This window comes from Fukomys damarensis, unplaced genomic scaffold (assembly GCF_012274545.1).
Source record: "Fukomys damarensis isolate Sample0158 unplaced genomic scaffold, DMR_v1.0_HiC HiC_scaffold_13, whole genome shotgun sequence".
Lineage (NCBI taxonomy): Eukaryota > Metazoa > Chordata > Mammalia > Rodentia > Bathyergidae > Fukomys > Fukomys damarensis.
In genome coordinates this window covers 2,309,998-2,337,610 of record NW_022900925.1, presented here as the reverse complement: position 1 = coordinate 2,337,610, position 27,613 = coordinate 2,309,998, and the positions used below count along the sequence as shown (strand labels likewise).

Genomic DNA, 27,613 nt, shown 5'->3' with positions numbered 1-27,613 from the left:
AGAGCCCCAGAACTAGAAGGTGTGGCTGAAAAGATTCCTGCTTCTTCTGGCTATCGACTGGCCTGGAGCACCTGGAGAGGCAGGTGGTCTTCCTGTGAGAAAAGCTCTTCTTAGGGTTGAGAGGTCAGTCCAGGATTCTTCATGATGCCTGTAAATAGGATGGGAAACACTGTGGCTTGGCTCTTGGAGAGGACTATAGCCATGAAAACTTGTCACACCCAGTGGACAGCAGGTGATCCCCGGGTCATGCAAACCCTCTCTTTGCTTCTCTCCTTTCATGAGCATTTGCTGAACCCCTGCCAAGTACCAGTCATGGGTCTTCCCCTAGGAGTGACCAGCTGTGCATCAGAAACCAGAAAATCTGAGAATGCTGACACACAGTAGACACATGCTTTAGATGCTGAGAGAATGCAGAGGTGACAAAGGAGCCATCATGTAGGGAAAGTGGCAGGTGTGGACACCCAAAGGGAAGAAAGGGCAATGGCAGCAGAGACAAGAGCCAAAGGTACCAGAAAAATGAGGACTGCTGCCGTATGGTCTGAGCTATGGGAAGGTATTGGACAGCACATTACCTCGACACTGAGAGTGTGGCCCTCCAGGCAGCAGGAGCTCTGGGCCTTGCAAAGTTTTTGTCTATACTACTAGAAATGTAAAAAATTTCTCTGAAGGTCAGGATGAGCTGGTATGGTGGCACATGCCTTTGATTATAGCCCTCCAGAGGCTGAGACAGGAGGATCTTTATGAATTTGAGGCCTACTGTGGCTCCTTAGTTCAAGGGCAGCCTAAAGTACAAAATGAGATCCTATCTCAAAAACCATGATAAAGTGCTCCCTTCACTGGCACATATACCAAAAGACCACAGAAAAGCCTGGCATGATGTCACATGCCTGTAACACCAACACTGAGGAGGCCCAGGCTGGAGGGTTGCCAGGAATTCAAAGCCAACCTAGAATACATAGTGAGTTCAAAGCCAACCTGAACTACATAGTAAAACCATGTCTCAAAAACAAACAAACAAACAAAAATCCCAAAATGCTGCCTAAGGTGGCACACACCTGTCATCCCAGCATGTGGAAGGCTGAACCAGGAGGATTGCTGCAAGTTGGAGGCCAGCCTAGGCTACAAAGTTTGCTGCAAGTTGGAGGCCAGACTGGACTGCATAGCAAACCTTTGTCCTTTTTTTTGGTTTTTAAAACAGGGTCTCACTACATAGTTGAGACTGACCTGGAACTCACTATGTGGCCCAGGGTGGTCTCAAACTCATAGCAATCCTCCTGCCTCAGCCTCCCAAGTGCTGGGATTACAGGCGTGCGCCACCACGCCCGGCCAGACCTTTGCCTTTAAAAAAAAAAAAAAAGAAAAAGAAAACCCCGAAGGTCAGGGTGCAAGCACTCTTAGTTGAAAAGCAGGAGAAATGAAAGGCAGCAGCACAGAGGTGAGTGGCTGCCTGAGAAGTCCACCTCACAACACCAGGTGAGAAAACCAATGCAGGGGTCTGCAGAGAAACTCCAGCACTCCCATCTAAGCACAGTGGGGTGGGATTGGTACAGGTTACCTGGGAGGGCAGCCCAGGCATGGACAGCAGGCAGTGAGGTGTAGGGTTGAAGCATGGAAGGCCTTGGGCAAGATGAAGGACAAGGTGACTTTCAGAGCCTTGGCATCGAAGTAAAGGCAGGGAGACACATAGAGTGTGAGGGTAAAAAGGAAACATTTCAGTGTGTGGGCACCGGGGCTGGGAAACCAATGGGCTTTATGGGTTGTTTGTTTCTTTTTTGTTTTTGTTTTGGTACTGGGGATTGAACTCGGGTCCTTGTGCTTGCAAGGCAGGTGCTGGAACGACTAACCTAAATACCCAGCCCCCAAAAGGCTTTAAGCAGAAGTGGCCAAAGGAGCCTCTCTACCACAGAGCTCATGGGCAACTCAAGAGACCCTTTGGCCTGGGGAATTTAAAGTCATAAGCAGGTAACATTTGTGAGGAAAGAGAAGAAGAAAGAAGAGGAAGACAGCCAACGGAACAGAGGGTAGGGGATCTTGGTTGCATAAATAAAGGGTATGTGGCATGTGACTGTGATTCCCAACACTGCTGGAGGCTGAAGCAGGAGGATCACTGCAAGTTCAACCCCAGCCTGCGCTACAGAGTGAGACCCTGTCTCAAAACCAAGAACAAAGGTAAGCTGCAGAGAATCCATGGAATGGGAGGTGGGATGAAGCAGTAGATTTGATGGAGGCTCTGAGTGGGAAAAGGAAGGACATCTGTGCTACAATGTAGAAGACACCGTGCACAGAGATGATTGGGAAAAGGAAGGACATCTGTGCTACAATGTAGAAGACACCGTGCACAGAGATGAGGAGAGGCGTAACAAGGGCTTCTGTAGGATGTGAAGAGGCTGTGGGCTGGTGTGATGGGGAAAGCTTGGGATCAACCAGGCTGGCCTATAAGGCAGTGCCCTCAGGACCTAAAGCGAGGCCACCTGTTTGAGGGCCAGGTAAGAAGCCTTTCCTAACTTGCTCCCCTGCTGGGGCCCCAGGCTCAGCTCAGATCAGACAGTGGGTGGGTCCTGAGTAGGCCATTTGGAATGGTTGACTGTAATCCAGACAGAAGAAAAGGTGAGGTGAGACCAGGAGAGAGACAGGGAGAAGGCGGGGCTGAGGCCTCCTCCTCCTCCTCCTCCTCCTCCCCAAGACTTCAAGATCATGTGATCCAGCAGCTACTCACCAGGAATGCCTTGCCCTGAGGGGTCTTCACACACTGTGGGCAGCGTCTGCTCCCAGGCAGCCCAGTTCACTTCCTCCACCCTGTCAATAACAAAGCAGCCCTCAAGTCCTGGGAAGCAGCATCGCATCCTACCTTAGAGAGATCAAGCCACTTCTCAAGTCAGTGAACTGTGCAGATGCTCTAGTGGACACAGGGACAGGGAGAGGTGGGATTGCCCTGCCCTGCTCTGTGGACATTGGGCCTCCCATATCCTGCCAGGAGCTCCTTCCCTCTGAGCTCTTCACAGCAGCCTGTGTTGCCCAGAGCAAGCAGAGAAGAGGGACAGAGGTCAGGCCCAGCCTTGTGTTCTGGATTCTAGGAACCTTTCATGCCTGTTCAACATACACAGAAGCCTCATTCTCTCTCCCAGCTTGACTGCATTCCCATAACACTGCGCCATTCTGGATGTGTTTGTCACCTGGATCCCTCTCCTAGCACCCAGCTTTTGCTGAGCACATAAGGAGTTATACCTCTAAGAACAGGTTGGGAGAACTGGTGGTGGGGGTGCAGCCCGGGCCAGGCCACTAGGAAGAGTCAGAGGTCACCAGGGAGGAGGCTTCAGTTTAAGCCACTCAGATGGGCAGATGGCCAGAACCACCGGCAGTGCTGCAGTGGGCTGTGCGAATCAGTATCCCTGCCCTCATTTGCCTGGGTGGATTTCTCTGGCGCTCCTCAGCCTTTCCTCTCCCACAGACCTGGCTCCTAGCCACCGCCCTAGCTTTCTGGAGAACGAGGCTGGCCTGCACCGTGGACAGGCCCCAGGGATTCCTGGGTCAGCAAGGCCCCTGCCCTGTTCTGTCCACCTCGCTCACCTGAAGCACCAACGCTCGTCAGGGCTTCCATCTGGCCTAGTGCCCAATGTCAGCAGAACGCCTGACTGCTGCTTCTTCCTCCTGCACCACCAGTAGCCATTTTCCATCTCCAAGACACAGATGGCTTTCTGAGGATAAAAGATGCATCAGACAGAGTGGCCCAGGACCCTGCCCGAAGAAAGAGGCACACAGGGCAAAGGCAACAAGAAAATACCCAACAGTAGTCCACAGTGTGATCCAAAGTCTACTACGTGTGTGGTTCCAGTCTAGCACCAACATCTGATTCTATGGTGCGGGGCCCTAACTCTCTGAATTCCAGTTTCCCTCATGTAGACCTAGGATATTGCAAGTGAAATGGTTGTTGGCAAGTCAGAGTGCAACAAAGCTGGACAATGACTTGCTCTTGCAGCTCGATCAGTGTCCCAGGTGCTGCAGGCTGGGCCAGCCCTATGATTTTACACCCTGACTACCTTCCTCACCAAACGGGATATACTTGGTGCTTCATGAGGTCAGGGCCAGGCTTTATCTTTACCAAGTCCGAAAACAGTTACTGGATGAACCGTAAAAAAATACTCAAGAAACATGTGATGCCAGGAACGGTGAGAGGTTCCTATCATTTTAGCTTTTCCAGAGGATGAGAGATGAGGAATGCAAATTCAAGTCCAGCTTTGACAATTTAGTGAGACTTTGTCTCAAAATGAAGAACAAAAGGTGCTGAAATACAGCTTAGCACTGCATGGGTTCAATCCCTACTAGCACCCCCCCAAATTTTTATATCAATAATGCTAATGATAAAAATAACTAATACGGCACACCTGTTATGTGATAGGCACTGTGCTGGGCAGGTTGTAACCAGGAATACATCCAATTTTCACTACTTCATTATGAAAGGAGGACTGAATTGAGTCTGTGGGGTTCTTCTACTGAGCTCAGTAGAGTCCTGAGAATGCCTCAGCAGACCCAGAACACAGGATGAGTTAGAAGAGGGGAGGGAAAGCTTGCTGTGGCACCTGTAGCTTCCATATGCTCCAGCTGTCGGTGGCAACGCTGTTGACTGTCTCACTCATGAGGGCGATAAGCATGTTGAGCAGCAGGACGTAGGTGAGAATAACATTAGCCAACAACACTACCCCTCGGAAGCGCAGATGCTCCTGGAAGGCCAGCTCGCCCATGCCGATGGTGAACTTGAAGAGCTCCAACGAGGCATCTAGGATGGTCCTGTACGGGGCCACCTCATCCCCCTGTCCTGTCCCAGGCTGAGCAACCTCTGTGGCATTGAGGCTTGCAGGGACTTTGGGGTCCCGGGACTCCTGGCTCAGGCTCACCAGGGCTGTGGGAAGGATGGAGGGGTTCCTCAGACCGGGGGACAAATAGGGAGCCTGTACATGGCAGGGAAGGGATAAGCAGAGCCCAGAGAGGGTCTTTACCTATAGCGAAGCCGAAAAGGAAGACTAAGTAGACCAGCAGGAAGCGGAGCAGGTCCCGCAGGATAACCTGGAACACACAAGCACATGAGCTGGGCTGGGCGGCTGGGGCACCACACTCAACTCCCCAGCCCCAGAACTGAGCACAGTTCCCATTGTACCCACACAAGCATGTACACAAGCACACATACAGAAGGATAACAATGAATGTTTAAATTTTTAAAAAATGGTTACTGTTAATAACACATTGCCTCATGTAAAGGTACAAAATGTACCAATAAACCCAATGAGAAAAAGAAAATTACACATTGCCATTATTCCCCCTTCCTTAGAACACACTTATCCCATTGTTTTGCCACCCTCTGAAATAATTCTGGAAGTCCTCTTTCATGAGTGTCTGTAAAGTGTAAATAAAAAGATACAGTGAATGCTACTGCTTCCACTATATCCAGCAGAAAGCCAGACTTCTACAAACATTACACTGGTTCCTCATCCGCCTTTTTAATCAGTTCTAGTACTGTGTCCCTTCTGGCTCTTACTGAAAGTCAAAATAACCATGAAAGGCAAACATTTTAAACTGATATAGGGCATTGAAAATGGAGACTCAGACCAGCCGTGGTGGCACACAGCTATAATCCCAACACTCAGAAGGCTGAAGCAAGTGGATTGCTTCTAGTTCGAGGCCAGCCTGGACTACATAATGAGTTCAAGGTCAGATGGAGCTACAAAGCAAGACCCTATCTCAAAACACAGACACACAACAGAGACACAAACAGATATTTGTACACCATATTCGTAGCAGCGCTATACTATTCACAATAGCCAACTTATGGAATAAAGTGTCCATCCACTGGTAAATGCATGCACAAAATGTGTACCATACCATAAGATGCCATTCCTCAGTAAGACAAAGTAAGTCTGTCACATGCTGCAGTATGGATGAGCCTTGAAGATACTGTCGTAAGTGAAATAAGCTACTCACTGGACAAGTACTATGTGATTCCACTTACATGAAGTTTCTAGAACCAGTAAATCATACAGACAGAAAGGAAATGATGGTTCCCAGGCTGAGAGAAGGCGAAAAATGTGTTGTTTAATGGGCATCAAGTTTCTTTATTAAGATGAAATAGTTCTGGGCCAGGGATTTAGCTCAGTGCTTTGACCGCATGCCTCAAAAGCATAAAGACCCGAGTTCCATCACGACTACCAAAAAAAAAGATGAAACCGTTCTGGAAATGTGATGATGGCTTTATAACAGTGGGAATGAGTTTAATACCACTTACCTGTACACTTAAAATGGTACATGTTGCTTTTGCTTTTTTTTCCAATTCTGGAAATCAAACTCAGGACTTAGCACTTGCCAGGCAGGCGAATCACCATGGACCTAAATGCCCAGCAAAATGGTAAAATTTTTTTGTTTCTTTTTTGAGGCACGGTCTCCTTTGCAATTCAGGCTATACCTGAACTGTGCAGCTCAAGCTGGCCACAGATCTCAGCCTGCACAGTGCAGTGATTACAGGTGTGTGCAACCACGACAAGCTTGGTAAATGTTTATATTAGGCTTTTCTTTTTTAATTTATTTTTATTCATTTATTTATTTATTTATCTTTAGATAAGGTCTCATGTAGTTCAGTGTAGCCTTGAACTCAATATGGTGCCCAGGCTGGCCTAAAACAAATGGCTATCATTCTATCTCAGCCTTCCTTGGCTAGGCTCTTGACTTCTCACTGTGCAAAGCCCCTGATCCTGACCTGCCTGCCAACTTCTTCTCCACTTTACCTCTCTCTCCATCTGCCTGGCCTCTTGCCTCTGCCTCATGCATGCACCTCGTCCTGACTCACCATCTTCACCTTTGTTATTATCTCTGTGAAGGATGCTTCCTCCTTGACCTTGACTCTACTGTGACCAATTGTTCTATCAGATCTCCACTTAGACATCAGCTCTCTAAAGCACCCTCCACCCCATCTGTCTTCCATCATATTGTCCCATGATGTTCCTTTATACAGTTTAGCAGTTGGCCGTGTAGGCAGTGGTTTCCTTAGTGTTTTTCCCCACTGGACCGTCAGTCCCAGGAGCGCAAAGACTTGTCTCTTTTGCTCACTCTTGTTATTACCAACATTTACATCAAGGCCTGGCCTGCACTGGGTGCTCCTTAAACATTTATGGAATAAATGGATGGCTGCAGATGCCCTCCTGTTCCCAGGCACAGACATACATATGAGCGTATCCTCCGCTTCTTTGTGAAGAAGGGTGCATGTGCTCCCGTGTGGGTGCCTGCAAACACACATGTGCGTGTGTCTCTGTGTCCCTGCATGCCCATACAGCACTTGCATGAACATTTGGCGAGCATCTGGGTGAGTGACACTCAGGCAGACATGCTCGTGCTCTCCTCTGCTCAGGATCGCTGTGGAGGAAGAACCCTGCTTCCTGGGGCCAAAGGGAGTCCCTCTGTGCTGTGGTGTCCAGCCCTGCCCCATCTCTCACCTTCTGGATCATGACACTGTAGATGCCCGTGTACTGGAAGCCGCGTGTATAGTACAGCAGGTTCAGCCAGCCCAGCACCAGCGAGGACACAAGCAGGGGCAGGTACCACTCAATGGACATGAAACACAAGACCTGGGATAGCACCGTGAGCAGGGCCTGGGCCAGGCTGTAGGGGCAGGGTTCCAGTCAGCTCCCGGGCCACACTTGGCAAAATCCCCCAAGTCCTACTGGCCACCCCAGACCACAGCTGTGGCTCCCACAACAGTCTGTTGGTGTGAAGTGTTCTCCCTTTGGGACTGAACCAAATCACTGCTAGACAAGTTCGTCAGCCTTTGTGGGTTTTGGTTCCCTCTCCTAACAAATAGGTATAATAACTGACACCTGATTCAGAGTGCTTTCAAGGATCGAGTGAGACACATGGAAAGAGGCAAAGCTCCACATGTGTGCAGTGAGGGCTTAGTAAAGGTAACCATCACATTGGTCCACAAGGACAGGAGTGGGAAGGGCTCCCGGCTGGATAGGAGGCAGGACTCCCAGGTCTGGCCTGTGCCCAGGTCCCGACCCTCTGGAACTCCCTGGGCTGCCCCAGTGTCATTGCCTCTAACTGCAGCCTGGTGCCCTCTTCCATACCCACCACCCCGGGCCTCAGAGATAGTGTGCAGTAGGAGTGAGAGTCCACATACAAGAGGATTTCAAAGTAGCTGTCCACAAATGAGATCCAGATGAACAGGCGGCGACGCCAGAAGTACCAGAGCTGCAGAGAAGGAGAACAGAGGGTGTGAAACTTGCTCTCCGGGCAAAAGAGGTCAGCTGTCCTCCGGACTGCGGGGCCCCTGCTCACTGCCTGCTCCCTGCCTGCTGGCCTGCCTGCATCAGGCCTGGGGAGCATCATTTTGGAGTTGAGAAGGCAGCTTTGATTTGGGAGTCTCATGAATCCTTACAAACACTCACATGGCTATGGAGCCTCTTTCAGAAAAGAACAGCTGGGCTGAGCATGCATGAGGCCCCGCGCTCCATCCCCAGTACTGAGGCGGAGGGACGGGGGAGAACAGCCTCACATAGGCACTCAGTGCCGGGGGCCTCCTGGCCCATCTAATCAGATGAAGAGCCCACATACTGCACGTGCAGAACAGAAGAGCTTCTTTCCTCCCCGTCTCCGTTGCCTTCTGAGGAGCACCCTGTACTTCAGACAACCTGAGCGTGGAACCTAATTCGACCTACTCTGTCCCAATATTTTGGTTCCAGCTTCACTCTTGCAAGCTTGCAACATTGCCAACTGGGAATGCTCTGCTGCAGGAGGTGGGCTGAGTCCCACCTGCCATCAGCCGTCTGTGCTCCCCATGTGATAAAGGCCAGCCGAGGAACTCAGGGCTAGGGGCTTCCAGCTCCATCTTCGGGGACACAGAGCCTAAACGGGCAAGGACTCAGAGAAGCCAGCTGCTACCCCATGGGTGTCCCAAAAGGCACAGAAGGGAGAGTTCCAGAGCTCCAGAAGGCAAGGCTAGGACCTGTGCCCCTCCATTGCCGGCAGGCTGGTCTTGGTGGAACTGGGTATGGGCGTCCGTTTCCCCATCAATAAAGGGATTGTTTTCAACTCACTGGCCTGTACGGAGGCCCTCACCTGGACAAGGAGGAGGTAGATCCCCCCAAGGAGGATCAAGATGTGGCCCACCAGGAGCATGGAGGTTCTGGGCGATGAGTCCAGCCATGAGGAGGCCTGCTGAGGAAGGACACATACACATTCTGGTAAGTCCTAGGGCCTCAGCTTCTCCCCAGCAGCTCAGACCAAAGCTCAGGGACCACTCTGAGCCTACACTATGGCACAGCCGAAGAAACATGGTCTCCAGGGAAGAACCCCCGGATTCTAGTGCCTTCAGAGGCACATCGTGTCTCGAACATAGGCTCGGAGCCAGACTGCCTGAGTTCAGATCCTGACTCCAGCACTTACAGAGTGTGTGACCTTGGCTAAGTTACTTAACCTCTCTGTGCCCCTGCTTCTCTCACGTGTAACTGAGGGTGAGAAGAGTTTGTTATTCCAGAGGCTTGTTGTGAGCATTCGTGAGTTAACACATATCAATCATGTGTGGTGAGCACTGAGTGTCCACTGTGACATCTGTCATCACCACTAGGGGGCTGGCTTCTGCAGTTGGTACTCAGACCCTGGGTGCTTCACTCAGGCTGCCTTTGTAGGATGGGGCTGGTGGCCCCTGCCCCATCTGCCTCCGGTTGCCTCCAACAGGCCTCCCTAAGGACTTCTCTCCCTGCCCGTGCCTGCTCCAGGGCTGGCTGGTGGTAGGCAACAGCAGTGAAGATGAGCACGTAGATCAGATAGCACAGGAAGTTGAAGAAGAACTTGGAGATGAACTGATCCCATTTTGCCTGCAGCAGTTTGTTCAGTGGCTCCAAAACTACCATGCGGTGTCGGTGCTGGGGGAAAGAGAAGAAGAGCCTTGGGTATAGAGGTTTACAGGATAAAGACAGCAGGTATGGATAGAGCCTCCACTTCCCGCCAAGCTCCGTACAAGGGCCAAGGGAAATAGAGGGCAAAGGACCCCCAAATGGTCCCCTCCTCACCTGCCTCCACCCCAGCTCTACAGTGACCGAGGGCTGCCCCCTCCATCCCACAGCAAAGGCTGCTCAACAGAGAGAGCGCAGTGCTCGCCACAGGGACAATCCCTGTGTTGCATGGGCCACAGTGTATTATCATTAGTATGGGTCTGATGGCCAGGGTCAGGGACATGCAGCCACAGCCCCACAGGGACAGAGCAGGTGTGTTCCAGCAAGCAGCCATGACTTGTGCGGCTCTGCTGGGCCCTCTGGGCCTGGCCACGCCCCCTCGGACTCACTGGGCTCCTGCAGTGAAAGGCGATGATCTCCAGCACCGAGTTCTCCTCGCAGCTGTCCACGGAGGCCAAGTCATAGAGTGATACCCGGACAGGCCCGTAACACCACTCGGTAAACTTGCGCGAAAGGGCCTGGCACGGTGCTGGGAACTCCCGCTGCAGGATGTGCTTGAAAATCTGCAGGAGGACATATAAGTTTGCTGGCTGGGCCCTCTCCAGCCCTGATGCTGGGCCAAGCCCGGGAAACGGTCAGCACCCTGCAGAGCTACCCTTCTGCGGAGCTGCAGCACGTGTGTGCCCAAGCCCTGTACCCAAGCGTCCTTGTGAGTCTAAATTCGCCTATCCATCCTCACGTGCTCAGCCACACACGGGGCAGAATCTTTTGCCCACCCTTTCACATAGGTCATCAAACTGTGCTTCAACCTGCCAAGTACCTGGGATTACAAATTTAAACTATTTCTACCAAAAGACTTCCTCAAAAGGCCGGGGATTTAGCTCAGTGGTGCCACCGCCTGCCTCGTAAGTGCAAGGGCCTGAGTTTGACCCCTGGCACCAAAAAACAAAAGCAAAAAACTGTCACATAAATCAAAGTTTTAGACATGAAAATGAACCTCTCTGGAGAAGAGTTAGTCCAGAGAAAAATATAAATACTTGTATGTATATTATATATAATTACATCACATAAATGGTATGACAACAATATATAAATAATATAATACAATTGCATACATAATACGTAATATATGTATGGGGAGATCAAGGTTCTTTCACATGCTAGGCAAGTGCTCAACCACTGGCTACATCTATAGTCTATATAAAATCCTTTTTTTTTTTTCTTAACACAGGCTTTCATTATGCAGTTCAGCCCGGCCTTGATCACACAGTGATCCTTCTGCCTCACTTTTTAAAAATCTTATACAAGGAAATAAATCACAGCAAAAGCAAACACTCTTTTAAAAAAAGGTAAGTATACTTGCACACATAAATTTTTTCTTTGTTGTGTGTTTTTTTACATGGGATTTTTGTTTGTTTGTTTTGGTACTAGGGATTGAACTTGGGACCTTGGGCTTGAGAGGCAGGCAGTAGCCGCACTGAGCTAAATCCCCAGCCCTTTGATATGGGCTCGTACTATGTTACTCAAGTTGGTCCCAAACTCGTGGCTCTAATGACCATTGCACCTCAATTGCCCAGGCACGTGAAACGACAGGCATATGCCCAGTTGCACACATAAAATTTTTAATTTTTATGGAAAATAATACCTTAAAATTAAAAACCAGACATCAGACTTGCAGAAAAATTTGCAAAGCAGGCAAAATGCTAAGTGCATTGTAAAGAACTGCTACCAATCGATATCAAGAAAACCTAATAGCAAAATATGCCTATTGTATGGATATGAAAATACTGTCTTCCTGGACATGGAGGTGCATGCCTGTAATTCCAGGACTTGGGAGGCTGAAGCAACAGGATCATCATGGGTGTGAGGCCAGCCTGAGCTACGTAGTGACTTCAAGGCACTCTGAACTACTTAGCGATAGCTTGTTTGGAAATTTTTTTTAAAAATGCAGACACAAACACACACACACACACACACACACACACACACACAGAGGGCCGGAGATTTCGCTCAGGTTCTGATGCCAGCCTTTCAAGCACAAGGGGCTGAGTTTGATCTCCCATACCAAAAAAAAAACAAAAAAAAAGTATACACATATATACTGTCTCCTAATGAAGAAATACAAATGACTTTAAAGTAATCATGCTGAGCATGGTGACACATTGCTGTAATCCCAGTACTCCGGAGGCTGAGGAAGGAGGATCGCTGTGAGTTCAAGACCAGCCTGGGCTACATACTGAGTTCCAGATCACTCTCAACTACACAGTGAGACCCTGTCTCAAAACAAATAAAAAAATAATCCTGATGTTTCGATCCCCGGTACCAAAAAAACGAAACAAAAATAATCCTGATGTTTTATAATACAATAAAATAGCTCAGTGGGTTATATGTACTTTATAAATAAACATGCTTACATAAACGTTTATACTTTATAAATTAACATATTTATGTTGGAGATGTTATGCTCTTTAGTCGTAAATGTCCCATAACGTCTCATTGTTAAAAGGTTGGTCATGCTGCAGGGATGTAGTGCACACTCTGTGGTAAGTAGGGCATGCTCTTAAAGAGATACTGGGACTCTTAATTCTGCCCGTCTCTCCCTCTGAAACTCCCAGGAACCATGAAATAAGCCCTTTGCTCCACCATGAACTTTCTTCGCTTCGTTTGAGACAGGGTGTCTCTATGTCACTCAGGCTGGCCTTTAACTCCGTTTGTAGCCCAGGCTGGCCTCCAGCTTGCAGTGATCCTCCTGCTTCAGCCTGACCTTACAGTGCTGAGATTACAGGCGTGCGCCACTCCACCAGGAACTTTCTGCCATGCTATTCTGTCTCAACACAAGCCCTGAGCAACAGTGTGCAGGGATCATCTCCTGAAACCACGAGTGAAAATAAATCTTTCCTCCCTTCTTTGTAAGTTGATTTTTGTCCCAAATGGCTAGGATCACAGGAGTATGCAGGAATATGATGTCACGTCAACAGAAAACTGACACAGAGATGCAAACTGAAAATGTTCTTGCTACTAGGAGTTTCATCTCAAAAAGTGGAGAGAACAGCCACCGGGCCTCCTCCCAGAGTCTGGGGAAGTTTTGAGGTGAGTCTTGCTGCTGCAGGGAGAGGTAAGGGAGGGAAGGGGAATGGTGGCTCACCTCAATTTTACCCTCCTTGGCAGCCAGCTTCAAGGGAGTGAGACCCTGCAGGTTTTGAATGTTCTCGAGCTGCACAGTGGGGCAGAGGCGGGCCCCCGCCTTGAGGAGTGCATCGTACATACGGGTCACCAGTTCGCTGTTCTCTTCAGAGTTGTCAGCGATCATCACCAGGGCATGCAGAACGGTGTTGCCCAAGGAGTCAGCAGCCTGCAGGCTGGCGGGCTGGTACGGGTTCTCCAGGAGGTAGCTCACCACATCCCACTGCTTGGTGCATGCAGCCAGAGAGAGGGGCAGCTCGCCTATGGGCCAAGAGAGCAGCTTGGGTCTTGGGCATCCCAGCTTCCATCTGCCTGCTCTTCCTGCTTCTCTGACAGACGGCCAGGCCTCCGTGTGGGAGTCAGGCCTCTTTACCTCCTGGGAGTACAAAGCCAGTCCCCGCCTCATGGTCTTTGCCAGAACTCAGCCACATGGCCCCTGAAGTCAAGCTCTTCCTGACTGAATGCTTCTTTCTTCTGAGCCAGCGATGTAACCCAGGGCCTTCAGTTCCACGGGCTAAGCTTGTGCTCTACCGCTGAGCTGCACCCCACCTATCCTGGATGACATAGGTCAGTTCCACCAACCCCCAGTCATGCGCAGCCTTCTTGATCAAAGGAGGATAAAATCACCTCTTAAGACCAATTGATTTTTTAGGCAGCCTAGTAGTTACAAGATGTCTGCCAGGGCCAAGCCAACTTGGTTTGAGTGCCAACTCTGCCACACATTAACCATATGACTTTGGACAAGGTCTTTATTATGGTTTACACTTAGATCTCCCCAAAAAACCTCATTGCTCAGAGGTGGGGCTTTTGGAAGGTGACTGGATAAAGGGGATTTAGAGCCAACTTGCTGTTGGGAGGTGGGATCTGATTGAAAGAGGTGGGGCCGTGGGTGTTGCCCTGGATTTGTCTCTTGCCCATCCTCCCTTCACATCTCCCCCAACATCTCTCTCTCTCTCTCTCTCTCTCTCTCTCTCTGTCTATCTCTCTCTGCCTCCACTACCATGGTAGGAGCTATTTCTCCCTCTACAAACTGAACCAAAATAAACTTTTCCTCCTTTACACTGTGGGTGTCAGGGATTGTGTCTCTGCAAGGAGAAGCTAAGACAGGCTTATCTACCTCTACCTACCTGCACCTCTGTGTGTGCATCAAGAGCTCACTCACCAAAATAGAAGCAAGTTCCTTGCCTCTTCTGGAAGAAATGGCCACAAGCCCGGGCGTGCACGTTGGCCCCATTCTCCACCAACAGCTTCACGCACTGCAGGTTCCTCTTCTCAATGGCAATGTGCAAAGCACTGTGACCTCGGTAATACTCATCTGTGCACTGGGCGTTGACCAGAGGCCAGGGATTGCCAGAGTCTCGGTCGATCTGCAGCAGTGGAAGGATGCAGGCGTTGACCCCGTTCTGAAGGTTCAGCACAGCCTTCATCAGGCACGTTTTGCCGGTGGAGCCCTCTGTGGGAAAAGGGAGGACAAGGGACACTGCAGTGCTCGCACCCAGAGCGGCTGGGCTACCCGTCAGCTGGTACAGTAAGCCCAGGCCCCAGGACCCCTGGGGAGTATTCAGAAAGCTTGCTGCTGCATGGGACTGCTGGGAGCACAGCCACATTGCAGGTAAGAAAGCTCTAGGCAACACTACACAAATACAACACGTACAACTACAATTCCTGAAACGAACTTTCTAAGACAGAAATCATCACTCATGAACTTCATGGTATAAGAGCAACGGAGGCAATGTGAGTAAGGGGCTTCTCCACTTAATGGCTTCGTCTCTCCCAGTGAGTCCCTTGGTTTCCCTCTCTCTGGAGAACAATGCAAACTTAGACAGAGTTCACTTTAAATGGGAGATTCATATTAGCTAGCATGTTAGTTGACAGATATTTTTAAAATTAGGAGATTGGGGTGGGCACATGCCTGTAAGTTCAGCACTTAGGAAGCTAAGAGAGCTAGGGATTTAGCTCATTGGTGCTGTGCCTTTCTTATAATCTCAAGATCCTGAGTTCGATCCCTGGTATGAGGAAAAAAAAAAGGCTGAGGCAAGAGGATCAGTGAAAATTTAAGGCCAACTTGAGGTACATAGTGAGTTTGAGTCCAGTCTGAACTACATACTGAGATCCTGTTCCAAAAAACAAAAAATGAGGTAGATAATTTCGAACATATAGCAAGCCCAATAATAATTGTGGGGGACCACCTTATTGATTATGCCCAACACAGTCTGTAAGCAGTACAGACTACAAAGACTTCACCCCACAATTGGCTTGTTTTGAGAAAGTCTGTCTGAAGGCTACGTGCAAGGTCTGTGTAACTCTTACCGAAATTCCATTCCCATAATTAGAAACTTAAGTAAAATGACAGGATCGTTAGCTAACTACAGCTCTGTATTTTGTCTGTTCTGTTCCTGATTCTAAAGTGCTTTGTCTTTTCCTTTATAAGCCTGGCCTGTAGCACTATCATGTCCATAGCAATAGCACGTCTTAAACGTAGCCCCTTTACCACCATCTGATCATGATGTCATCAATAAATAGCAGTGGCTTGGACTGGGCAGGAACTTTGCAGGTTGCTCCATACTGGCTGTCATGGCTCCCCATTCTTTTCTTTAATTCTGTCTTTGAATCTTTCTTCAGTCCTGCCTCCTATACTGGGCTAGAGACTGGAACCTACTGCAGAGGTCTCCAGTAAATAATAATACAAAGAACTCTTGTGTATCACTTACCTAAGTGTCCAGTTTTTACCATTTGCTACATTTGCTGTAATTTTCTCTCATGTGGATTTTTGTTTGTCTGTTTGTTTGTTGTTGTTTTGGTACTGGGGATCCCACTCAGGACCTTGCCCTTGCCAGGCAGGCGCTGTGCTGCATTTTTATATGTGCATTTTTGTACACATGTTCTTCTTACCTCTTACTAGGTCAGAGTGAAATTACTGTGGACAAGGATATCCTGCTACACATTTCTACAGTATAACTGCAATATTTTGCAAATCTAACATTCATATTGCTTTCATTCATCTAGCTTGGCCTCTCTTAATCTCAGCTTTCTTCTTTGAAAAATGACATGAGCTATGTGTGGTGCATGCGTGTAATCCCAGAACTCGGGAGGCTGAGGCAAGGGTAACATCATGGGTTCCAGGCCAGCCTGGGCTACACACTGAAATTCTGTCTTAAAACAAAACAAAACAAAACAAAACAAACCTGGAAATATTCCAAGTATATTGCATGGATCCAAGGCTACAATCGAAACAAAGTGCTTAACACACAGAAGGGGGTCACACCGCAAGTCCAGGTCAAAGACTACAAACAACTTAAGGGCAACATATTTATGTGACCATTGATGTTCCATTCATTTCTGTCAAACACATACCATTTGTATAAACATATATCTAATGTGATGAGAAATTCTGAAAACTTGGATCCCAAAACAACCACAGGCAGGGGCTGGTTTCACCCATTTCCCAGCTATTCAAAACGGCCAGAGCTGGGTGTGGTGGCGCACGCCTGTAATCCCAGCACTTGGGAGGCTGAGGCAGGTGGATTGCTGTGAGTTCGAGACCAGCCTGGGCTACATAGTGAGTTCCAGGGCAGTCTCAACTACACAGTGAGACCCTGTCTCCAAAACTAAAAAGAAAAACCCAAACAAAAGGACCAGGGTCCAAATATGTTATTTTTCTCATTAATGCAAGCAACACTGAATGAGACTGGGGCAAAGTTACTCTGAGAGCAGTGAAGTGTATTCTATGCCTGCTAACTATCTCAATAAAGCTACTTGTAGGAGAGGGGAAGAGTGCACTGCGAGTATCCGTGCAGCAAAGGAAATGGGCCGGGGGCAGAGGCAGGGTGCGTGGAAGCAGGAGACACGGCCAAGAAGGTCAGGGGCTGTCTCGGACCAGTTCCATCGACCCACCCTACCGCACCCAACCCCTGTAGCCATTCCAGCAGGAGGGCCGCCAAGGACACTGGACTCTGTGTTCTGTCCAGGGCTCGGCCAGGTCTCAGGCTGCAGGATGCCAGAGCACGGAGGATGTCACAGGGCAGGGGCTACCTGTGTACTCTGAGTCAGTGAGGTACTTGCTGGTCCGGCGCAGGTACTCTGGCAGCCCAGCCAGGTCGTCGGGAACACCCCGGGAGACTGCACTAAAGAGGCGGTCACGGTCGAAGCGGGTCGGGTCCGGCTGGCTGTAAGGGATGTGGTCTGTGACTCACGTTGGACAAGGACCACGACCACCCTCACCGAGAAGCCTCCCATCCCAGGAGTCCTCCAGATTTCGGTCACCCCCGGTGATTTTCAGCATCTAGCGCTTCTTACTTACCGGGTGCCCTGGTCCTTCAGCTTCTCTATCCCACAGGGTCCAGTTTACCACACATAAGCTTTGATGGGCCTCAAATTCAGTTGTTGTTTTGTTTTTGTGGAGCTTGAACCCAGGGATGCTCTGCCATTGTGCTAAACCCCAAGGCCTTTTTATTTATTATTTTGAGGCAGGGTCTTCCTAAGTTAACCACACTGGCCTCAGACTTTCAATCCTTCTGCCTCAGCCTCCCAAGGAGCTAAAACTACACATGCCACGATGCTTGGGTGCCTTGAACCTTTGCATGGCTCTGTGAGAGGTTGCAGGAGGTGGCTGTAAACTGAAGGAGGCTCGAGGTACCTGTGAGCTCCAAGCAAAAATGGAGAAGTTGTTGGGATATAACTCTGTGTAGACCTTGCCTAATTGTGGAAGGCCCTGGTTCAATCCCCAGCAACACACATATACACACAAACACACGGAGGAAGAGGAAGGAGAGAAGGAGGAGGAGCAGGATGAGTAGGAGGTGGAGGTGAAGAGAGGCACGTGAAAGAATAGAGAAAATTCCCTTCTCTCATCTAACTACAGAGTATTCTGAACCTTTAATCTTCACTCTACGCCTATGGTCAGGAATCGGTCTTCTCCTTTAGACAAGCAAGCAGGTACAGTAACTTGCCCACAGCCATACAGTGCAGAACTGGGGCTGTCTAATGCTAGGTAGGCCCTGACTCTCAACACCCAGGGAGCTTTGAGGCTGGGTGGGAAAGGTTTCCCAGAGACAGAGTATCAAGTGGATCTACTGCTGAAAATGTATGAGACACGGACCAGGGTTTTCCTGAGAAACCACACTTCTGGGAAATCTCTTCTACAAACCCCAGAAGGGGGCTCTTGGCTTATCAGAATCTAGCAGTGTCTGGGGGATGTGGAACAGGGAGGGAGAGGGGCATTCCTTCCGGGGCTGTGCCAGTATTCACAGACAGGGCCGGCTCACTCTGGAGCCCCTGGAACTGTGACCAGGAGATATACAGCAAAAAAGAGGTGTGGGGGAGACTTGAAGCTTGGCCACTCTCGAGTCACAGCTTAACATCTGTGAACCGAGCCGTCCCAGTAAGGTTTGTGACTCTCTGGTGTGCAGTTGACTTGGAATTAGTCACGTTGGGGGTGGGTGGTTTGAGGCAGGATCTCGCTTTGCGTTGCAGGCTGATCTTGAACTCACTATGAGGCCAGGTTGGCCTTGAACTCATGGCACTCCTCCTGCCTCAGCCTCCCAGTGCTGGGATTACAGCCATGCACCACCATCCTCACCTCATGCCATCTGTCACTTTTGAAGACATACAGCCATAATGTGATTACAGGCAGCCTCTGCATTCTCGGTACCAGGAAGCGTCATGTCTACCTCTGAGGCCAGATGTACTATCATCTACCAGCAGACCACGTGGCCACAACATGACCACCAGGGCCCCACCGCTGAGCGCTGCGCCCTGTGAGCAGCTGGGCTGGGAAACGTGGCCTTTGAGATAAAGTACTTCTGCCACCAGGGAGGCATCACAGTGCTGGATGAGGGAAGCCTAAAGACAGCACAGATTGCACCTCCAAAGGACCTCACTGGGCCCATTCTCGCTCCATAAGCCTAGGTGCATTACTCCCAGAGGACTCCTATGCTGATGACTCCTCCTGCCTCCGTGCTGATCTGGGTCCTCAGGCACTAACGGTAGGAGAGATCCTACCCTGGGAGGCCAAGAGTGGCGGCCACACCTCAGCACGAGGAGTGAGAACGGGGCTGCCCGGGAGGAATCTCCAGGCCTGTGGAGCCAGCGTCACACTAAAGGAGCTGTCAGGTATGACTTCTCTTCCCTCAGCAGCACTGGAAGCAGGATCCCTGGAGTCACAGTCCGAACTGGTAGAGAGACCACAGGAAATTCAGGCGCAGATGACTCCAAGGAGAGGCTCATTGTCCTCAGTCCCCAGGGTCCACACCCCTGCCTGACAGTTTCGGCCTTGGAGTAGATCAGAAGACTCCTTGAGATGTCCTTCCCTCTGTCCTACACGGACTGTAGACCCTACTACCATCCCCTACACGGACAATGACAGGGTAGGTGCTAGGGCCCAAGCAAGCGGGATTTTGAGGCCAGGTGGAGTACTTGGGAGCCAGAAGAGTGTGTCCCCACAAGGAACACCACCTCAGAAGGGAGAAGGCCAAGAAAGGGGAAGGTTCTGGAAGGAGCAACCCCAGAGAGCACAGCAGGAGCCACTGAAGCCAAGCTGAGGGGATGAGCGCTGAGCCTGGTGGGGGCTGGCAGGCTCCCTCCTTGACCCTCCCTCCACTTGCTGCCTCACCTGGCATCAGCTCTCTTCCGGTAGTCGAGGTTCACTCTGATCCGAGGGGAGGAGTTCCGGTCTTCACCTTGGAATGGTGACTCCATGGGGGGCGGGCCATGCTTTCCTTTGTCCCCCTCAGTGCCACCTTCTTGGCCTCCATCTGATGTCTCCAGCCTGAAAGCTGAAGGGCTGGAAGGCGAGGTCATCCTAAGGGAAAGAGGCTGCTTGGCCCACCGCCAACCTCTGTGGAGATGTAGATGTCAGCGATCCCCTCTTTCTCCTGGCGCCAGGTCCGGAATGGTCTGGCTGGGCTGCAGAAGGAGTTGTTTAGAAGTGGAGACCAAATAAATCCACCCATCCACCACCATGCAGGAGCCCTTGGGGCCACACAGGAAGGGAAGTGAGCCATGGGGAAGAAGGGCAGAGGGAAGAGGAGGTCTGTGCTACGAGGATGGCACCCCCTACTGGAAGGAAGAGTAGCAGGGACTCACTAGGGCTGCCACTTCCATGTTTTCCCACACAGAGAGCCGTGACTGTCCCCAACTTCCTGCCATCTGAATGACCACAGCCCTTGCTCAGGGCCAGTAAACATTGATGTTCATAGCACAAGCCCTTTCACATCCTGCCCAGTCGCCAGTATTCACATCCAACGCAGTTCCTAGGCTCAGGCAGGCAGGCTGCTCACGCCCTCACTGTGGAATGGGCGATCTCTGGGGAAACTATTGGGAAAGCCCTCAGTCCATCCAACCCTTCTTTCTGCCGCCAGGACGACTGAGGCTCAAAAAGGGGAAGAGATTTTCTCAAGGTCATTAGTTGCTGGCAGAGCCGGCTCTAAAACCATCTGGCTCTATACCATGACATTTCGCTTCAGTTCACAGATTCTTCCAGGGCCTGTGTACCTTTTCAGTCTGACTCATGTCTGAGGGCATGGACACCATCTCTCCAGGGCCTTCAGAGTGGGCTGACAAGCTTCCTCTGCTGCCCCCTCATGGCTCAGGCTGGGCTCAGGGAGGTCACCTAATAGCACCACCTGACCCTCACAGGAACAGTGAAACCACAGCCTCCATCACATGGCGAGGGGTGGGGTGCTAGTCGGGGTCAGGGTACCCCTGAATCCCCAGTGGGCAGGAGCACAAAGAAGGAAAAAGAGCCACAGCTGGGCTAGGAGACAGCAGCCTGTGAGAAAGCCACGGCCGGGGCAGAGGGTAGGGAGTGAAGAAGAGCAGGGATGTGAGATGAAGCGGGCTGTGTGCTGGGCCTGGGACCACTCCCAAGACGCTCTGGGTTCCCAGTGCCTTGGGGACGTGGAGGGAACTTGTCTCCACAGTAGCTGAGGGACCCCATCACCTGTCCGGCTGCCTTGATCTGCAGTTGCAACCTGCCACCTTTCTGCCCTCCCCAGAGTGTGGAGACCCTTCCCCTCCCTGCAAGGAACCCTGTAGCCTAACTTTTGTCCCCAAACAAATCGTGGTCCCTTCTGCCTCCCTGGAAGCCCAAACCTCTCCACTCCCTAGCCCCAGAAGCAACAGCTGTCTCTCCAGCCCCGTCCCTCCTCCTGTACACCCACCCGCCCTGGCAGCAGAGGAAGAGGTCAGGAGGTCCAGCGAGGGGGCCCCAAGCAGATTCTAGTTCCAAGCTGGAGAAGAAAGGAGTCCACCCGGGCTTTCCCACTTTTGAATGATCCAGGTCCCAGTGCCCTAGTTGTTGCCTATCCATTTACCCTTCAAGCAGAGGCCAAGGTGAGGAGGCAGCAGGGCAGCTGCTGGGAATCCCAGGCTTTTGGCAGCAGGGACTGCAGGAGGAAGTGAGGCTGGGATCCTAGTGCTGCTGACAGCAGGAAGCTAGAAACTGATGAAAACTTCCCTCCCTTCTTGGAGCTAAGGGTATTGCATTATGGTCTCCTGGTGTTCTCCACCCTCAGTCCTCAGGGCAAGCTGACACAGAGAAATGGGCCTTTAACTTCCCTGCAATGACACTTTGACCATCAGATACTGACCATATGGACCACTGGCCATGGCCTCAGGGAGACACGCCCTGCTCCCTGGTGTGCCCAGCCTCCACATTCCCAACCCTGTACTGCCAAGCTAGGAAGGCCCCAGGTAGGACTGCTGACAATGAAAGACAGCGCTTGGGTGCTGGAGCCTTGCCTCTGTGTGAGCTGGCCCGGAGCCGGGATTGAAAGACAGCGCTTGGGTGCTGGAGCCTTGCCTCTGTGTGAGCTGGCCCGGAGCCGGGAATTCTTGCCTCTCTACGCTGACATCCACCCTCTCCCCTTGCCCACCACCAGTGCCTCCCAGCAGCCTAGGTGGCCAAAACCCGGTTCAGGGGAGAGAAAGCCGATGTCGACCGCCCCAGGGAGAGGACAGGCTCAGCACATCAGTTATCCCTGGCAATGCAGCCTCACCCACCCAGCAGCAGAGGGGAACTTTCCCACCTCTCCAGTGCTTTCCACTGACCCTAGAGATCCTGAGGGTCCGGAGTCCCTTAGGTACAGGCGCTTCCAGCAACAGCCAACAGGTGACGACAGGGAGGCCAACATATACCGCTGCCATTTATCTCACTGCCCTGGTATATGCCTTGTCTTGGGACCTGGGGACACAGCCAACACTCAAGCAGCCCTAGGCCTCCTCCCTCACTCTTATTCCCTTGTAACTCGCTCTAAAATTTCTTTTTCTGCCTGGTCCATGTCACTATTTTGTCTCACTTGGGAAATCGCAGCCACTCAAACTGGTCTCCCTGTCACACTCTTGCTTGGTGCATTCTCAATAAAGTCTTGTTTGTTTGTTTTTAGGGGGGGGGAATCTCTCCTGCTTGTGATTACAAGCATGCATCATCCTGCCCACCTCCCCAATCTTATACTCCATTCTCTGTACGGTGACTGTCAATGTATTAAAAATAAAATCTGCAGGGCATGGTGGCACCTGCCTGTAATCCCAGTGCTGTGGAGGCTCAGGCAGGAGTAGTGTCACAAGTAGGTCACTCACCTATGCCTCTGATTCCTATCTGGGTTCACTGGACCAAATGGTGCTAATCACAGTGCAATCTCAAAGGTTTTTCCAGAGATGCTTGCAGGGCTGCATATTGCGTCTCTTTCTTGAGGCCAGTTTTGCCTCAGTTTCTTCAGTTTTGCCTCCTGCCAGTCTTGGTTCTTTTCCATCTTCTATACTGACTCCTTCAAGGGCTTGATCTCTCTTTGTCTCTTGTTATTATAGACAGCTAAGTTAGGTAAAAATATTATAGGTAGTCAGGCAGGGTTAGGCCCTTGAGGGAGTCAGTGCAGAGGATGAAAACACATTACAACTGTGCCTGGAAGATCAACTGTTCAAGGCCAGGCCTTAAGATAAAGAGGAAATAACCAAGCCTGTTTTTGCCCAAGGGATAAGCAATAGACTACAAATGGTATCACCTGCTCCAATAAAGTCTAGTTAGCCATCATCACCAGGTTAGTGTGACCAGGAACTCCTGATTCATCTGTTCTTATAAAGGCTTTGTTTTTCCATGTACAAATGCTATGTGAACATTTTCCCCACTAGATCAACATTACCTAAGCAATTATACTTGTAAATTGGTTGATCATAGTTTTGACCCACATTCTACTCCCCTTGTTATTTTGCTCTATAAAAGTTCCCTTGGGCCTGGGATTTAGCTCAGTGCTTCTGGCATCTGCCTCGCAAGTGCAAGGACCTGAGTTCGATCCCTGGTACAAAAAAAAAAAAGAAAAGAAAAGAAAGAAATTCTCCTCAGGCTGGAGGGTTAGCTCAGTGGTACCAGAGAGTACTGGCCTAGCATTTTGAAGGCCCTGGGTTTGATCTCCAGTGCACACACACACACACACACACACACACACACACACACAAAACCACGCTTCCACATGACAAAAACCAAGCCTTAGCCCCTACTGAAACCAGAAGATAGAGAAGTCAGGCAAATAGGGCAAAGGCCCTGAATAGTTAACTTAAATTAAAGTGAGGGCCTAAGTGAATTGACATACCAGAGGCCCAAACAGGCCATCAGGGCCTAATGGAATAGAGGGATAAAAAATGGGCCCTTAACCAAATGGGAGAGAACCTGCAGGAAACAAAAGGCACAAGCAGCAGCTTGCTTTCTGGACATCAAAGGCCTACCTGCAAGGAGGAACATCCCTGCCTGATGTATATATCAGTCCCAAAAGCTGTGTTAAAGGCCACTGGACTAACATCTATAGTTTGTTTGTCTCTTCCCTTCCTGACAAGCAGGGAGCCCTTTTCTTTATTCTTTCTAATAAACGTGCATTTGTCCATTCTCCACTCCCTGTTGCTTGCTGTTCTGTTAGCATCAATCTTCCTTGTCCCAAAACAAAAACCAGACAGCTAGGGGAAGATGCTTACACTATCTTTCCCACTATGCTTCATTTCACATTTGTAGCTTTTTGGAAATGTTCCTTTACTTTGAATTTATTTTTTTCATTGAGTTTATTGTTAATTTTTAAGTATACAGTACAATTACATTCCTCATTGAGATCTTGTACCTTTTCATGACAGATCTTGGTTCTGATTTTTTCCCTATACCATTGCCCTCCCTTCACCCCCTCCACTCTCCCCTGTGAATTTATTTTAGATAGATTTTTAATCCAAAAAATAAGGAAGAGCTCACCAAAAAGTGTAGCAGATCTGTCCTCTAGAAAGGGGAACTAATGATCAGGGATGAGAGGGGTACTTCCTTTTCACTATGTATTTTTTGTTCTATTTGATATTACTGGGGCTGGAGTTGTAGCTTAGCAGCACAGCACGCTGGCAAGCATGAGGACCTGAGTTTGATCCCTGGTAGTAGAGAGAGAGAGAGAGAGAGAGAGAGAGAGAGAGAGAGAGAGAGAGAGAGAGAAGGAGAGAGAGAGTGACAGAGAGAGAGAGAGGGAGAAAGAAAGAAAGAAGGAAAGAAAGAAAAGGAAGAACTAGCTGGGCTTGGTGGCACACACTTGTAATTCCCGCCTTTGCGAGGCTGATGCAGAATGATTGCCAAGAGTTGAAGGTCAGCCTGGGGTACATAGTGACATCAAGGCCAGCCTGAACTACATGTGAGATCCAATCTCAAAAATATAAAAATGTTATGGGTTGGGGATTTAGCCCAGTGGTTCCGCTGCCTGCCTTGTAAGTGCAAGGTCACAAGTTTGATCCCTGGTATAAAAAAAAAAAGAAGTTTAAAAAATCAATATATAAGTAAATACAAAAAGAAAACCAAAAAATATGCCACCAAAACATAGTGCTGAAGGGCTAGGCGTTTAGTTCAGTGCCACCGTGCCTGCCTCAGAAGCAAAAGGTCCTGAGTTCAATCCCTGGTACCAAAACAAACAAAACATAGTGCTGAAGTCATCTGATTCCTGTGGGATGAGGTAAAAATGGTGTAATTGCATTTCTGTTTGTAGATACATAAAAATGAAATTACTGCCATTGGCTTTATTTATTTAGCAGTACTGAGGATGAACCAGGGCCCCCTCAAGAGAAGCATATAATTTTCCAGTTCCAAAAAATAAGATGAACATTCTGAGAGGGAAGGAGGGAGGACAACTCAAACTCAAAAGCCCAAGCAGGTTTATTGCTAAACCTGACAGGGACCATTCTGTGCGAGCGGAACAGAGAACATATCTCTAACAGGCTAAGATGCTTTTTTTTTTTTTTTTTTGAGACAGGGTCTCACTGTGTAGTTGAGACTGACCTGGAACTCACTATGTACCCCAGGCTGGTCTCAAACTCACAGCAATCCTCCTGCCTCAGCATCCCAAGTGCTGGGATTACAGGCGTGTGCCACCATGCCAGGCTCTAAGAGGCTTTTTAGTAGCATTTTTTGGCAGGCTTCTGAAGGGGTGGAAAAACAGCCAGCTGATGTGTCCTCTGTGTCCTTTTATCCTGCCAACATGTCTTCAGGGAACACCTAATGCCACAGTACTCTGGGCTGAAGAGTCCTTGCAGGGAGAATGGTGGGGGATGAAGAAGGACAGAACAAAAGAGAACAGAAGAACAAAGAGATACAAATGCTGGAGCCAGGTGGGGCCTTCCTCCTGATGGGAGAAAAAGACTGCCAGGCTACTGCAGTGCCTTTATTTATAGTGGCGGCCATGAGGGAAGTGTAGGGGAGGTAAAAGGAGCTGGTCTGTAACTGGGACTAGGAGAGTAGCTAAGATCTGCAAAACATCATGCTTTAATGGTTTTATGGGGAATAGAGCGGGAGGAAAACAAGTTCTCTTCTCTCTGTGCCAGGCCTTGCTCCACCATGCCCTCTTGTCACCTGTTTTCCTATCATGGCCCATGCCTCTTCCGGAGGAGGAGGCCAGTTGGGCCTGGCCACAGTGATCAAGACAGCCGCACTCCCAACACACAGCTAACCTGCCAGCATGTTCTTAGGAGACTGCTTCTGACCTGATGATATGCCCTGTAACACAGGAAAAAGAAACCTACATTTCTCCAAGATGTCAGGTGGAATGGTTCTACCGGGTGGTGTCCCTGTTTACTGTCACCGCTGCCACCATTGCCATCTCTCTCTCTCCTCTGGATTTCTTTGAGTGTGCCCAAAATCTCTGCCTAACAAAGCCTTCCTGAGCATCTGTCATTTGTTTTGAGGCAGGGTCTCAGTTTGTACTTCAGGCTGGCCCAGGCTGGCCTCAAACTTGTGATGATCCTCCTACGTCAGCCTCCCAAACTCTGGGATTACACTTGTACACCACCATGCCTAACTCTTCCTGAGCTTCTTACCGATGTGGCCTGAAAATGCTTTTTCTGTAACAGGAGTCATCGAATCTACAAATTTATCCAACAAGAAGGGCAGTGTAGGATCTTTATCTCAGCCTCGGGAACCTCTTCAGACCCGGTCTGGTGGCAGGCTTGGGTTCAATCCGCACTATGGCCAAAAGAAAAACAAAGAAAGCAAACACCACAACACTCTTATAGGTGTATAGAAACAATCCAACTCACATTTGCAAGACACGTCAAAAGCACGTACAGAATTCATACAAATTCTTAAAACACTGGAAGGAGAGAGAACTCAGAAGCTGGCAGGTGGAAAGTGCTCCGGCCTTAGGTGATTACAGCAAAACATCTGGGGGTGCTGGGGACCAACAGCAAACAGCCTGGACTTGCAAGCTGGGATGGACTGGCTTCACACCCATCCCGACACTGACAGGAGCCATGGCTGAGGCCCCCTACTGGCCAGACGGTGCCTCCCAGAGCAGACTGTGTACTAGCCTGGCAGAAAGGAAAAGGGCAATTAGGCCTTGCAGGCTTCCGCGAGCAAGGGAGTCTGGGGCTCCGGAGGGAGCAGGGGGAATTCTAATGTCCTGAGAGGCCAAAGGTCCCTTAAGGAGTCACCGAGGCCAAGGGACTCTACCGAAAAAGGGACCAGAGTCCAAGTGGCTGAGCACAGCCTGCAGGGCCTGGGAGAATGCCTGCTCTCACACAGAGGACTGCCCTTCCCACGGCGCCCCAGGGACCACTGCTTGCTGCCTGATGGGCGGCCTCTCTTCCAAGACCCAGAATAGCTACAGCCCGGGCCCAGCCCAAACCCGGAGAACCAGACCCCAAACCCATAACCCTCTGCGGAATATCGGTTCCCGATTTTACCAAAGACCAAGAGAAGGGATTTTCAGTTATTGGGAACACAGAACAGAGACAGGGGTCAGAGAGCTGAGTCAGGCAAAGATGGAACCGAGAAAGGGGGCGCTAGTCACAGCACAAAGGAGAAAGGCGCAGACTGAGGACCAAGACCCAGCGACCCCAACGGGTAGGCAGAACCAGCGACAGGGACAAGGCGAATGACGAGGCACAGGCAGGGTCGGTACAGGCTAGGAATCCATCAGTCAGAGGCTGGACTGAGGCACAGGATGATCCAGGCTGTGCTGCAGGCCAGAGCATAGGTGAGCGGGGCACGCAGGAGGCCG

General features: G+C 50.1%; 1 protein-coding gene across 5 annotated transcripts; it reads right to left on the bottom strand.

Moving 5' to 3' along the window:
* On the bottom strand, window positions 1-27,599 carry Trpv2 (transient receptor potential cation channel subfamily V member 2). 5 transcript variants are annotated; one of them, XM_010611664.3, is made up of 17 exons: window positions 27,515-27,570; window positions 26,680-26,921; window positions 26,433-26,577; window positions 19,726-20,018; window positions 17,148-17,281; window positions 14,278-14,568; window positions 13,078-13,376; window positions 10,322-10,495; window positions 9,747-9,902; window positions 9,097-9,195; window positions 8,159-8,229; window positions 7,476-7,641; window positions 4,995-5,061; window positions 4,578-4,897; window positions 3,568-3,695; window positions 2,717-2,796; window positions 1-148 (listed from the first exon to the last, which is right to left on the bottom strand). In XM_010611664.3, the coding sequence occupies exons 4-17, from the start codon at window positions 19,911-19,913 to the stop codon at window positions 111-113; spliced, it is 2,211 nt and encodes a 736-aa protein (XP_010609966.1). In that variant the 5' UTR covers window positions 19,914-20,018; window positions 26,433-26,577; window positions 26,680-26,921; window positions 27,515-27,570; the 3' UTR covers window positions 1-110. The 5 variants fall into 5 exon arrangements, with proteins under 5 accessions (XP_010609966.1, XP_010609985.1, XP_010609975.1 ...); XM_010611683.2 differs by having other exon boundaries at window positions 9,097-9,192; window positions 26,680-27,599; XM_010611673.2 differs by lacking the exons at window positions 26,433-26,577; window positions 26,680-26,921; window positions 27,515-27,570 and adding an exon at window positions 22,164-22,225.
* Between the last annotated feature and the right edge of the window lie 14 nt (window positions 27,600-27,613).